The sequence below is a fragment of the Vigna umbellata genome, chromosome 11, assembly GCF_029865625.1.
Source record: "Vigna umbellata cultivar VRB3 chromosome 11, Vumbellata_1.0, whole genome shotgun sequence".
In the NCBI taxonomy this organism is placed as follows: Eukaryota; Viridiplantae; Streptophyta; class Magnoliopsida; order Fabales; family Fabaceae; genus Vigna; species Vigna umbellata.
This window is the reverse complement of record NC_142175.1, coordinates 33727688-33741631: the sequence shown is the minus strand read 5'-3', so window position 1 is coordinate 33741631 and position 13944 is coordinate 33727688. Positions and strand designations below refer to the sequence as shown.

General features: G+C 33.1%; 2 protein-coding genes across 9 annotated transcripts; both read left to right on the top strand.

The window, feature by feature from the left end:
* The first annotated feature begins 435 nt into the window (after positions 1-435).
* On the top strand, positions 436-4280 carry NIAP (Major facilitator superfamily protein). 2 transcript variants are annotated; one of them, XM_047310983.2, is made up of 6 exons: positions 436-699; positions 930-1198; positions 1541-1778; positions 2262-2787; positions 2873-3075; positions 3852-4280. In XM_047310983.2, exons 1-6 carry the CDS (start codon positions 697-699, stop codon positions 4074-4076), a joined length of 1464 nt encoding a protein of 487 aa, XP_047166939.1. In that variant the 5' UTR covers positions 436-696; the 3' UTR covers positions 4077-4280. The 2 variants fall into 2 exon arrangements, with proteins under 2 accessions (XP_047166939.1, XP_087957564.1); XM_088101438.1 differs by lacking the exon at positions 436-699 and having other exon boundaries at positions 929-1067; positions 1144-1198.
* Positions 4281-7661: 3381 nt separating this feature from the next.
* Positions 7662-13851, top strand: ECT5 (evolutionarily conserved C-terminal region 5). Of its 7 annotated transcripts, XM_088102004.1 has the most exons (9): positions 7662-7829; positions 8624-8661; positions 8961-9096; positions 9767-9843; positions 9929-10444; positions 11379-11900; positions 12353-12565; positions 12895-12965; positions 13087-13285. In XM_088102004.1, exons 1-8 carry the CDS (start codon positions 7787-7789, stop codon positions 12916-12918), a joined length of 1569 nt encoding a protein of 522 aa, XP_087958130.1. In that variant the 5' UTR covers positions 7662-7786; the 3' UTR covers positions 12919-12965; positions 13087-13285. The 7 variants fall into 7 exon arrangements, with proteins under 7 accessions (XP_087958130.1, XP_047166837.1, XP_047166835.1 ...); XM_047310881.2 differs by lacking the exon at positions 12895-12965 and having other exon boundaries at positions 7671-7829; positions 8970-9096; positions 13087-13851; XM_047310879.2 differs by lacking the exon at positions 12895-12965 and having other exon boundaries at positions 7671-7829; positions 13087-13851.
* Positions 13852-13944: the final 93 nt, after the last annotated feature.

Sequence of the window (13944 nt, the reverse complement as noted above, 5' to 3'; positions counted from 1 at the left end):
TTCTTTGGTGCTCCTGGAGGATTTTGGTGCACCATTTATCACCTTATCTTTCTTCTTTCCTCGTATGTACCCACGCCTAATCGACAGATTTTTCAAATTACACAATTTAAAATAATTTACAGTCTATTCCTTCCCCGGTGTTAAGGCACTTTCCTAAAGTGTTTTATGACATGACATACACGATTTGACATGGTGAAAGTCCACATTACAATTGGTTGAGTTCACATAGACGGCGAACAAAGACAAAAGAATAGAGTACATGAGAAATTGTAGAGTTTGACGGAGCAATCTATGATGTGGTCGTCATCACCATAGCCTCCAGCTCCTATTACGTTGCTTTGCTACTTATTATCTTGAGAGTTGTTGCGCATGAGAAAATTATGTTACAAAGAGAGAAGAATGGAAGCGAGAAGAGGCGTGAGGAAAGGGGTAAAGTGGGAACTTCAAATGATTAAAAATGTTAGGGGTGTTAAAAAGAATAATGGGGGTGTGAATAGTATCTTGTTCGTTGTCAACGGTATGAAGGTCGAGAGTGGAATATAGTATGTAGATAAAATAATCAAAATTGAACGAGTTTCAAATTCAACTCTCTATTTCTTCAAATGCTCCAAGTTTGCGTCAATGGTATGAATTTTGAATACGGTGAGAAGATCTGGTAGGAAAAAGGCAAGATCGAGCACAGCTTCCTTTGAAAAAATGGTACGAATGAAATGTGTTGATTTTATCATTTAATCTCATCGAGCTTTTGATTTGGTATATATTATTTGCAACCCTATACCTGTATACACAATCATGTGTATGTTGATTGCACCCGTATTACCTGTATATCTCTATTCTTTTTGTTGGCTCTAATTTTCCATTTGATTATTAAACAATGTCTGGTTATTTCTAAATATCTGGTCTTAACTTCAATCATTTTGACATCATAGACAGGGGATGAAGGCCCAAGCTACACAGTAGATGATGCTCTAGTGGCTTTGGGTTTTGGAAAGTTCCAAATTCTGGTGCTTGTTTATGCTGGTGTTGGTTGGGTTTCAGAAGCAATGGAAATGATGCTACTCTCTTTTGTAGGCCCTGCAGTTCAAGCTCTATGGAATCTTTCCCCTCATGAAGAGAGTTTTATAACCAGTGCGGTTTTTGCAGGCATGCTAATCGGGGCATACTCATGGGGCGTTGTTTCTGATAGACATGGAAGGAGGCAGGTTTCTCTTCACTAGTTCATTATCTTTTGCATTTGTCACTTGCTCTGGCATATTTCAAGTATTTTATTTCATTGGGCGGGGAGCGGCTTGCTTACCAAATCTAGGATTAGCCATGCCCCGGTTAAAATCTTCCAATGGTTTTTTACACATAAAATAATCTTCTTTGCTTAGAACATATTAAACTTGTGCTATGCCGACCATACTATTAAGTTATTTTGTGCTCCTGTTATGTCATAAATGAAATCTCTGTTTCAATTTTAAGTGCTTCCGTTTCAAGTGTGCTTAGCATTGTTGGTTCATTTATTATCTTTTTTCTTTGGCTTACTTCAAAAACTCAGGAAAGGATTCCTTATCACAGCGACAGTTACATCCATAGCTGGCTTTCTTAGTGCATTTGCTCCTAACTATATATTATTAATTGCCCTTCGTTCTGTGGTCGGTGTTGGTTTGGGAGGTGGACCTGTATTATCATCTTGGTTTCTAGAGTTTGTTCCTGCTCCCAACAGAGGTACCTGGATGGTTATCTTTTCAGCATTTTGGACTCTTGGTACCATTTTTGAGGCCTCACTTGCATGGGTAAATTTTCATTAATTTCAATTACATTTTACAAACATGTTCTTGAAAATTTGAATTCTTAATATATAAATCAGCCTATTCCCTCTTCCCTTCCTGGCCTTTCCAGTTAACCACGACCATAGATCATCTATTTCACCCTCATAATGGTCCTGGGGTTTAGATTCATATGTCATATTCTTTTAATTGATATTAAGTGATTCACATCTCGAACATTTTTCTATTACTTCTTTATTTGCTCTGCGAGCTCCAAAAAATTCCAATTTGTTTCAAGTCTATTCAAGAACTCAGTGTTTACCTTTTTCATTTCACCTTGGAAAGTGCTGACACTTCACCTCCTATTCTTAATGAATGTATCTTAACTTGGATTAATATTGAAAGTGTTATGACAAATTTTCTAAGTTGGCTATGTAGTTTCTATTCCGTCGCATGATTTAACAAATTATACAGCAGACGGTTTCACCTGAAGTAAAACATTCCTTGCAGATTGTGATGCCAAATCTGGGTTGGAGATGGCTTCTTGCGCTGTCTTCTCTTCCCACCTCTTTCCTTCTTCTGTTCTACAAATTGACTCCTGAATCACCAAGATACCTATGCTTGAAAGGAAAAACAGCTGATGCAATTGAAGTTTTGGAAAAAATAGCAAGAGTAAATGGAAGAGAACTTCCTTCCGGTAACCTTGTCTCTGACCATGAAATTGAGCTACAGAAAATTGATAACCCTTCAGAGGACGCACGCTTGCTCTCTCCGAGAACAAATGAAATTAAACATCCTTTAGGAATGGATTCCAATTTAGGTGGTATCTCATCATTGTCGGTGCTTCTCTCACCAAAGTTGGCAAGGTCAACAGTTCTGTTATGGGCTGTGTTCTTTGGTAATGCCTTTTCGTATTATGGCCTTGTTTTGTTGACAACTGAGCTGAACGGACATAGTAAATGCGTGTCACATAAATTGCAGACAGAGAAGTACCAGGATGTTAGTTACAAGAGTGTTTTTATTGCCAGTTTTGCAGGTATTTTCTTACTGGTTTCCGAGCTTTCATACCCAACCGATGCAGTAAAATGTCTGACTGATACGTAATTTAATTTTGTGCATAGAGGTACCTGGACTCCTCTTGTCAGCTGTGGCAGTCGACAAACTCGGTCGAAAACTATCAATGTCAACTATGTTCTTCATCTGCTGTATTTTTCTTCTCCCGTTAGTATTCCATCTGCCTGAAGGCTTAACAACGGGCCTTTTATTTCTCGCTCGCATTTGCATCACAGCAACCTTCACAATTGTGTATATATATGCACCAGAGGTAACGTATTACTGCAAAATAATTTTGAATTATCTTATTGAAACAAAGATGATTCGAAATAGAAAACTACTAGCGACGAATACATGTTATCATTCTAATATTCTTTCCCCAAACTGAACCTTAGAAAGTTTAATTCTTGTAACACGTAAGTACTACCAAGTTTCAAAGCGAGTAAATTATATATACACTTCCCTTAACATTCTTTTTTCTCCAATTGACTCTTGAAATAACACCATTTAGTAATCAGCAAAAAACAATACATAAAAACAAACTCGCTAATTATGAGTGCAGAGAGTTTATAGTTATAGTTAAAGAAACTATATTTTAAGATTAATCTTTTAATTTCTTCTTTGCAAAACCAATTAGGCTTCTTAATATGAAACTGAAAGTGATGCAATTACAAATCATATGGACTGGAGTGTAGTTTATTGCTCTAATAAATGATTGATATGCATTGTATGTTTATCATTTGATTCATTTATCATTTTTCAATAAACTTCCAGATAATAATTTCATTCTTTCAACTGTATAAAACATTTTATGTGGAGTGCATCTTAAATAAAACTATTCTGTGACAGAAATTTCCCTGTCACCAATTAAAATCATTTGTATTAAGTATAATATTTATTTTCAGAAAAGACAAACGCTGAATGTGGTTTGACAGGTTTTAAGACGATGACACATATAGTTAAAGATAGTTTGACAGAATTTTTTTTGTTGAATACTTCTTTATACATTACTGTAATTTAATATTCTAATATTTATATGAACTGCAGATGTACCCAACATCAGTTAGAACAACTGGTGTGGGAATTGCAAGTTCGGTGGGCAGAATTGGTGGAATGATATGTCCTCTGGTTGCTGTGGGTTTAGTACATGGATGTCATCAAACTGCAGCTGTCCTTCTGTTTGAGATAATAGTACTTCTTTCAGGAATATGTGTCATATTCTTACCGATTGAGACCATGGGCCAGGAACTGAGAGATAGTGTGCAAGTCTAAAGCAGACCAACAGCAATACACATAATGTCTTGAATTTTTGAATCATGAAAACATACAAGCAAATTGTTGTTCTGCCCTTGGAGAAGAGGAGCAGAACGCCAGTAGAAAACTGGAGAAGAAGCAAGTATAGGGAAGTGTTCTGCTTTCTAAAATACTTCTGTCATTTTACTTCTTATTTCATTATATTTGAACCCTTTTATTACACTTTTCCACGCATTTGATCCTTCTTCAATATGCAATTGCATATTATTCTGTAAACTGGAAATTAGATTGTTATTGATGAGAGTAAAAAAAATTCCATATTACTTTTTAAAATTTTTAAAATAAAATGACTCTAAACTAGTAAGTGTTAAATAATATTTGTTATGATAACTTGTGATAAAACAAAATGAGAACAGAGATAAAAGTGAGTTTTTTTTAAAAAAAAATTATAATTAATTTAGGCATAAATTGACTAGAAAAAAGTTAGTTTCAATTAGTAATTAAAATTAATTTTCAGGCAATCATATTACAGTATATTTTTTCCATTGAAAATAAGTGTTTTGTTTTTCCATCCAAATGTTCAAATGGAAATAGAACACTAAAGGTCTAAAAATCACCCAAATGCCCTGGCCATATATTTTAAAATAATGACACTGTCTTGTGAGTTTTATTTTGCAATTCAGGCGTGGTGGTTGTTTTTTATTTTAATAACAAAAACAAATATAATTAAAGAGACACAGTAGAGTTGTCCTAACCCTTATAAAAAAACAAAAGAAAGTTCATGGACCAACTTTCTCATGTACACTTCTCCCTGCAATGTCAATCAAAACAAAAATTTCAAAGAGATATTGCTAACATAAAAACCTTGCATTTCTAAATATAACATCATTACTATGACTCCAAATACATAGTCACTTACATACATTGCCAAACTCGATTATATTTATTACTAGTCCTTATTACGTCAACCTAGCTATAATATATTTCTGCACTATTGTGATAAATAAATTATTGTTCTATTCATGAGTCACAAATCTACCAAATGTATGTTACCACCTTACACTTAAAAAAAAATGACTATAGCTCCAAAAATATTCTCTTACTAAGTAAAAGTAATCACTTTATTAATGAGTATCCATGCCAAAAATTGAACAAATGACAATGCTTTAGTTTTCACAACTCATGATATTTAAACCGGTCATGGACAAGATTATGAAAGTTTAATTTTCTGTAATTCGATTTAAGGACGTATTATGGTGTTTCATTTCATCATCCTTCAAACCACTTATCTTCTTTTTCTCTGTATAAATGTATCATTTCTAACTCTTTTACCAGCTGAGTGACCATAGATTTCTCCCATTCAAACCACTTTATGTGACATGTGAATGTTTGTTGCAGAGGAACAAAATTGTCTTCTTCCGAAATACATAAATGAGAATATATTGTACAACGAATTCAACAATTCCAATTATGCGCAAGTTATTGAAGTAGATCACAGGAAGGACGGGTTGGGATGAGACTTTTTAAAAAAAGAAAATTAGTTAAAATTTATTCATTATAATTAAAATAAAAAAACATAGGTTAAAGTATTTTTAATCAAAATTCAAGTCCTTTATAAGTTTATGTATTTTTAATTGAGTTATTATTAAATTTTTTATATTTTCTAAGTATTTAGAATTTTTATATTTTTTAATTGAATATCAATGATTTAATTGTGTGGTTGATTAGGTGGCGTATTTGATTAATTAGGTTGCAATGTGAAGATTTTTATTGAACAAAATGATTTAGAGAGGGTATCCATTTAATTATCTTTAATTTTAATGTTGTCATGTCATATTAAGATGAAATACATAAAAATGAAAAATAAAGAATAAAAAAATATATATGTTATTAGGTTGTATGTGAAAGAGTTAGTAGATATAGATAAAGGATTTGCATATTACTTTTAATAGAACTATAGAATGTGATTGCCCATATTAGAATATTAGAATGCAAGAAAAACTAATGAATATTCAAGATTAATTCAGAATTTACCAAAAATTTTGTTACATAAATTATTTTAATAAAATAAATATGCATCTCTCAAATTTAATTTTACAAAAAATAACCATAATTAAAATATACTATTGTCATAATTTTTCTATTATCATATATATTTAAATTATCTTATTTATTACTTTTATTCTTCAAATTTTCACTCCTAACTTATTTATAAATATTAAATTAAATATATTTTTTAACTCCAAACTTACCTCACACTATCAAAATTTTAAATTTATAAGAACTAATTTTAATTAATCATGTACAATTAAAATTTTTTGATAAAGAAATATTTTCTAAAAATTATTTAATTAATTAAATTAAAAAAATGTTTAGATTCATTCCTCAGGGAGTCGAATTATGAGAGCAATATGTCCATAAAAAGTTAAAATCTCCATGAAAAATTGTTTACCGAGAAAGAAAATTTTCCACGTCAACAATAATACGGTGTAGTTTGGAAAATAATTTGTACAGTGAGGCGAATAAACTTAAGATTTAATTACAATAGAAATAAAAAACGCCAACTATCTCACTCGCATTAAAGGAAAAAAAGGTATGTGCATGGAAGAATTGATGGAGGTCTTAAAATAGAAATATTACATGAAATTAATTAAACGTGACATGCATATTAATGGACATGTAAATTTAATGATAATAATGATTTATGATACATTTTTTAGACGTATATTCGAACACGGAATGATTAAATGAAATTGTTTAGATATTATTATTAATAAATATTACTTATTAAACTAATTAATATATATATAACCTATACTTGTTTGATATTGTTGGTATGAAATTTACTAAGATGCAAAATTTATCTTATTGTGATATGAACATAAAGATAACTTTGTCTGAGTTTTTTAAAAACTTAAAAGATTGCTTCATGGTTTGATTTGCTTAAGTAAGTTTTGGGCACGACGACGATGTCGCATTAGTAATTGTAATTAAAATAAAAAAACATGTCTTTCACACAAATAAGAATGTCAGGAAAAAATGTGTACGGGTATTTTAATTAAATATAAGTAAGAAATAATATAAATTAGGCTTAATTAAATTTTGAATCCCTAATATTATATATGTCTTTAGCATCTTATTCTATTATAATATATTTCTAAATATTTCAAAAATTAATAAGATTAGTTTTACACAAAATCATTTACAAATAAAGCAAATATTTATAATTTAATTGAAGCCGTTTAAAATCTAATTATGTGTAAATGTCGCTGTAATTATTGGAATACGAAGGAATTCATTTACGAGGATCAAATCTAATATTTAAGACCAAATGTAATTCATTTTTAATCAAATTCAATTATGTTTTAAATATAGGAATTATAATATATTTTATCATTAGAACCTCCAATTTTACTAATTAAATTAATTGATAAAGACGGAATGGAATTCATTTTTAATTCCATTAGATCCAGATTTATAATAAAAAAGATGTTAATTTATGAAAATGGATAAAAATGAGATTATTTAACCGACTAATGCTGTTTCCTTTATGCAATAGAATCCGCAAACCCCCCTAATTACAAGCAATTTAATTGAACACACTGAAATAATTTAGATTTATTTAGAAGGAGGTACTCCACCACTAGATGAATAGACAGGTACTGTTCATAGTTTGCATTTCCTTGAGATTCTTGTGCGGGTTTTGAAGATCTTTCCTCTTCAGATTCATGGCGGCAATCCAACCACCACAGGCTCCGGATCGTACAACCGGTATTAGAACGCGGCTCGACTCCTTTATTTTTCTTCTTATTGTGATTATCATCATAATTACTAATATATTTTCATCGAATTTTGACCTTCCCAAATTTTCCTTTCGACGAAGTAAATAATCGATTGAGAAATTTTTATTAATGTTTATGAATTCAAGAAAAGAAATATTATTTTGGTTGTAGTTAACGTTCGATGTCCATTACTTTCTTTTCTGTTCAGCCTTAAACCTTGCATCTGGGTACGACAATCGTAAGTGATGTTGATCTCGGTATCTTAATTCTCTGTGTCATGAATGACACCATCCCTGGTGTTATCAGACAACAAAGAATTGTGGATTTTCGCTGTAATCCCTGATGGGATCATCGTGGTCTTAGTAAATAACTCATGCATTGAAGTGGATTTTGTTGGGGGTGGGGGGTTACAAGAAATGAATTATCACGCTTTAAGTCAGACATTCTGTGTTACGAATTTCGTAATTATGGCTTCAATTATCAACGGCACCGAGAGACTACGGTCTGAAGGATGATTACTTTATTTTTGTATGTGATCTATTACACTTCATTTTATACTACCATTTCTTTCCACCAATACTGTTTTACTGCGCCCACTTGCCTGATTTCCATTCCAAAGTGTATTCACACTCTTTGGTTTGCATGTGTGGATTTGTGTGTATGTAGTTATTAATTCAGGTTTTGCTATCTCCAAATTTTGCTTTGCTTGGTCAATAATCTGTATTGCTACTACTTGTGTTTTTAAGTTCATACTGTCACTGAGCATATAGATCATGCATGCAGAAGAGATACCAGCCGAACCAGATAACATGAAGGAGCAGGTAGTAGTTCTCTAAACTCATACAAAAATAAGTCATTTCACTAGATTGCCCCTGATAGATAAAAATATACAGGGAAGGGATCAAGTCACTCCTCATTCTAACCTTTTATTTTAGTCTAAATGGTTAATACGTAACTCACTTTTATCCATTAGATTAAGAAAAAAATAAAGGGTGATGAGGAGTAACTCTCCTAAAGTTTCTCAGTAACTTAATCCCTCTTCGTACACACACACACACACAAACATGTCTTATTTTCTTAACTTAATTCATCAATACCTGAAAGTTCAATATCTTTCAAGTCTTCTCAGGGTACAGTGACTATAGGTCATTCGAGGGAGACCACAAGTCAATCAGGCTCTTTAGGTTCAGGTGGAGATGTTCCTCTGTATCCTCCTAATGTGTATGCTCCTCAAGCTCAGGCTTTCTACTATAGAGGTTAATCTTCATTTCTACAAGTCCTTTTCATTCTTTGAAAGAATTATCACTATACTTTTATGTTGACCAACCACCTAGGGAATTTCAGTTTTACGTACATGGCTTTTAAGTTTTTCATATATGTGGGTAAAGCTATTGTAACTTCATCATGTTTAGGTGTTATTGTCCATGACATTTTGAAATAAATTACTGAAATGGTACTATCATTTTGAAACACATGATAGTATTGCAAGACTCGCCCGAGTTTTTTATCCTTTTTGCAACCTATTCAACATTTTTCTTGCATTACTGATCTACTATTAAGGTTTCTCAATTTCACTTTCACTTTCCTGTCATTGTTATCCATCTTATGAACATTTCATGGCACACAAATTTAAAAGTCCATAGATGTGTTAATTTTAAATTATGTTAATAATCAGTTTGAGTTTGCAAAAGTGTAAGATTTTAGATAAATTTTATTGAATGGAGTGACTTTGTTCTTTTATGTACATAATTTAGTAACCATTTTTTTCCATATACCACATGTAATTATCAGATGATTTTCAAATTGCAAAGTGACCATTGACTATACCAATTGGCTTGTGGTGCTCGTTGTGCTGTGTTGTGCAAAGTTTATTTGGTAACTGGTGTTATCATCGCTATTTTCTAATTTTAGTGAGTCTGATTCCAGGTTTTGACAATGGCAACGGTGAATGGGATGAATATTCTTCATATGTCAATTCTGAGGGATTAGAAATTGGATCTCCTGTGAGAATTTGTCATCTCTTTTTATTTGTGCACAGTTTCTGTCTGCAATGCTTAACGCAATATATGTTCTTTTAAACTATTTTAGGGTGTCTACAATGAAAATCCATCCCTTATTTTCCATTCTGGGTATGGCTTCAACCCCCAAATGCCTTATGGACCGTATTCCCCAGTTACCACACCTTTGCCTTCTGTAGGTGGAGACACACAGTTATACTCCTCGCAGCAATTTCCATACACTGGACCACCTTATTATCCTCAGCTAATTCCTCCTAGCTTATCATATCTCAATTCACCTACTCCAGTTTCACAGCCAGAGCTCACCAACCTGGTAGGTATTGACCAACAAGTTGATAACATGTTTTTTGGACCAAGAGCAGGCTATCCATCTGTGGGATCTTTTGGTCGAGGCAGCTTTCCTGTAGCGCCTGGTTCCTTTGGCTTTCATGAATCCCAACAAGGATTTGAAGGATCAAGATCTGGTGGTATCTGGTCAGATTGCTCAAAACCCTCAGAAAGACAAAGATCTTTAATGCCTATATCGCCATCTGTTTCTCCACGGCCCATGGGCTCACTTGGGTCATTTGGGCCGAGTGTTGGAATGGTTTGTTCAATAACTTCAGCATAATTATGCAAGATATTACATTTTCTCCTAAATAGTTGATATTTTTGAAAATCAATGATTAATCTTGCTCTTCACTAATGTATATTTATATATGCAAATTTGAATAGTACAACTTTTAGAAATCAGAGATAAAGGCTACAACCTATGACATACTATATGCAATAAAAAATAGCTCCATAAAAAGCTACACAACATAAGATGATCATTATTTTAACACCTTTTCTCTAGGTAAGCATATAAATTGCATGCACCAAGCTTGGAACTTAATTCAAGCTCTTCTTAAGGATTTATTTCAAATATATGAAGTTGATCACTGAAGTTGATAAACCCACAACTAACATCCTTGGATAGCATTTTTTTTAATGAAATGATAATCAATTTTGATATGTTTAGTTCTTTCACAAAAACACTAGATTGGAAGCAATGTGAAGGGCTGCTTGATTTTCACAATATAACTTCATGTGTTGAACTTTACAAAATTTCAACTATTGTTTTTATCCACTCAAGTTCACATGTAACTAAAGCTATAGCTTGATAACTTAATTCTTCCTTGTCTCGGCCTATATACCTGTTCGATAGTACCCTATGGCATCATTGGCATTCATCATACTCTAGATTGTATTGGTTGAAAAGCAGTTTATCTATCAAACCTTGTATTTAAGAAAAATATTTCAGTGAATTTGAAAGAAATAATGGGTGAAAGGAAAATAGGTTTTCAGTTCTGTTTTTAATGGGAACTCAAGTCCTATGACCCATAACTGATATTAACGTATTCCAATAAAATTTCTGAATTTTGGTCTTAAATGAAGTATTACTATGCACAGCAACAATCTGAAACAGGAAGTTGCCAGATAGCAACACATATATACATTGTCAATATGTCACATAGTGCTGACTACTCGGTTCTTTGTAGGCCTCTCATCAACAGCCATCACTATATGGGTTTGGATCTGGTTCAAACTCTTATGGTAGGGGCTACCTGCCTAACCACGGCTCTAGCTTTGGAGGTACTTCTATTTCCAATCTTAATGATAGGAGTTGTGCTTCTCTTGAAAATAGCAGGAGGCAAGGGCGGCCATCTGCATCTCTTTGCAATTGTAACGGTACTCTTGATATCCTTAGTGAGCAGAACCGAGGTCCAAGGGCCTCAAAGCTGAAAAATCAGATTTTGGCTGAAAAAAATTCTGTGGATAATGGTAAAAATAGTGCATCTACTGCCAAGTTTCAAAATGAGTCACTCAATCGGTCAGATTTTGCCATAGATTACAAGGATGCCAAATTTTTTGTCATCAAATCTTACAGTGAAGATAATGTGCACAAGAGCATTAAATATGGTGTCTGGGCTAGTACACCAAACGGAAACAGGAAGTTAGATGCTGCATATCGCCAAGCAATGGAGAAGCAAGAGGCCTGCCCTATATTTCTCTTCTTCTCGGTAATTATCTGGTATTTGTAACTATTTTAGTCCAAATATCGTGCTACCATTTTCAACCTATTGTAACTTTATATTTCTTGTCCTGTGTTTGTAGAAAACCTTGGGTCAGTGTTTTCTATTATTGTCCTAATTTCTGTTAAAAAAACTTATGATTGTTTTTTTGAGAAATAACTGTCTTGTTTCACAGTTTCCTAAGATAGCTTTTGGAAAAAATGTGGTTATTTCCCATGGAAAAGATCTCCAAACAAAGATTCAATGGGTTTAGTTCTTGACCTTGTATTCATGGCATTATATTGTTTTAGTTTTATGGGGTAGGGCATTTGACATCTATTGCCTGATATGGGGTTTGAAATTACTACTCTGAAGTACTAAAATTAAATTTCTGTGTTTTTGCTAGTGTTTTTCTAACATAAGTTGACTGCCGTCAAAAAAAAATGCGCAACTATTTCCAGGTCAATGCGAGTGCTCAGTTCTGTGGGGTAGCTGAAATGGTTGGACCTGTCAATTTTGACAAGAGTGTGGACTTCTGGCAACAAGATAAGTGGAGTGGCCAGTTTCCCGTGAAGTGGCACATAATTAAAGACGTTCCAAACAGTCAGTTTCGTCACATTGTTCTTGAAAATAATGATAACAAGCCTGTGACTAACAGTCGAGATACTCAGGAGGTAGAATCAGGGTTCTTTCACTATCTACGAATTTATGAAACATGCTTTAAACGTTTTACTGTTTTTACTCTAATTTCATAGAATGTCAGATTTGATGGAAGACAGAGGGAAATGATTACTGCAGGGTGTCAATGAGAAGACTTCTGACAATTGAATGTTGAGTTACATATTGCATTGAGAAACTTTCTCATACTTTTAGGCATCCTAAAACTTATTTTTTGTCCTGATTTGTACGTTCTCACCTTGGTGTTTGGAATTACATTTGTCTGAGCTTTGCTTGGGTCATCTACCAAGTTTACTTTTTGCTCACTTGTTTTGTTTTTAATTAGTTTTCAGATAATTATTGTTTCTAATTAAAGTGATGAGTGACCAGTTAGATCAATTTAGCTTCCGATCCTAGGTATCACTGTATTCTATAAACTTCCAAACTAATTCTAGAAATCAGTTTATTATGTGCTACTAAAAATTTAGTGATTGCTTGCTACTGAATAGTTGCTCCTTTCTTATTTTAAACTTTGCAGGTGAAGTTGCCACAGGGTATTGAAATGTTGGCCATTTTTAAAAACTATGAAACTGATGTTTCCATCCTGGATGATTTTGATTTCTACGAAGACCGGCAGAAGGCTATGCAAGAACGGAAGGCAAGGCAGCAAAGCAGCATGATGACAACTGGATTAGTTGGAGAAAATGAACATCGGAATTCTGCTAACACTACTGGTGAATTTATGAAGCAGATGACAAAGAGTTTTGCTCTAGTTGTCCGCTTAGATGAGAATAACAACGAAGTTGCCGCGGACAGAGATAATTTAGTCTCTCATGGCCCCATTGGTAACGTAGTTAAATCTGATGATGGTCAATCAGTGCCGGCCTCTTCAACTCAAACCAGTTAGGAAGATGTACCAGAAATGTTGTTTCACATTTGGTGATTGAAAATTGAAATCATCCCTGCTTTATCTCATTACTTTTTTCCAAACAAGGTAGCGTTGCCGTTGTTAAGTCGTTGGAGTCTATGGGGTTTCTAAATGAGGTACTCACGTAAGAGAATGGGTTTCATGTATAAGTGTCTCCTGCGGTGCGTCAATTAGAAGTGTCGTTTTGATTTAGTTATCTCCACCCCGAAAAAACAAATAATAATAACTTCTGCTCATTGGAGTGTATAGGTTAGATTTTAATCACCACTTTTGTTTAATAATTTCGTGTAGGATTGTTTTAGGCGTGTTTCATTTTGTAAAATTTCCTCGTCTTTACAACCCTTTTAATAAAGGCAGCAAATCCCCTTGCAATTATCATTGTTGTTATTATTATTATGATGGTAGTATATTATATAGTGAAATCCACACGACAATCTTCATTTCATGCGCAAGACCAAAAAAAATAGT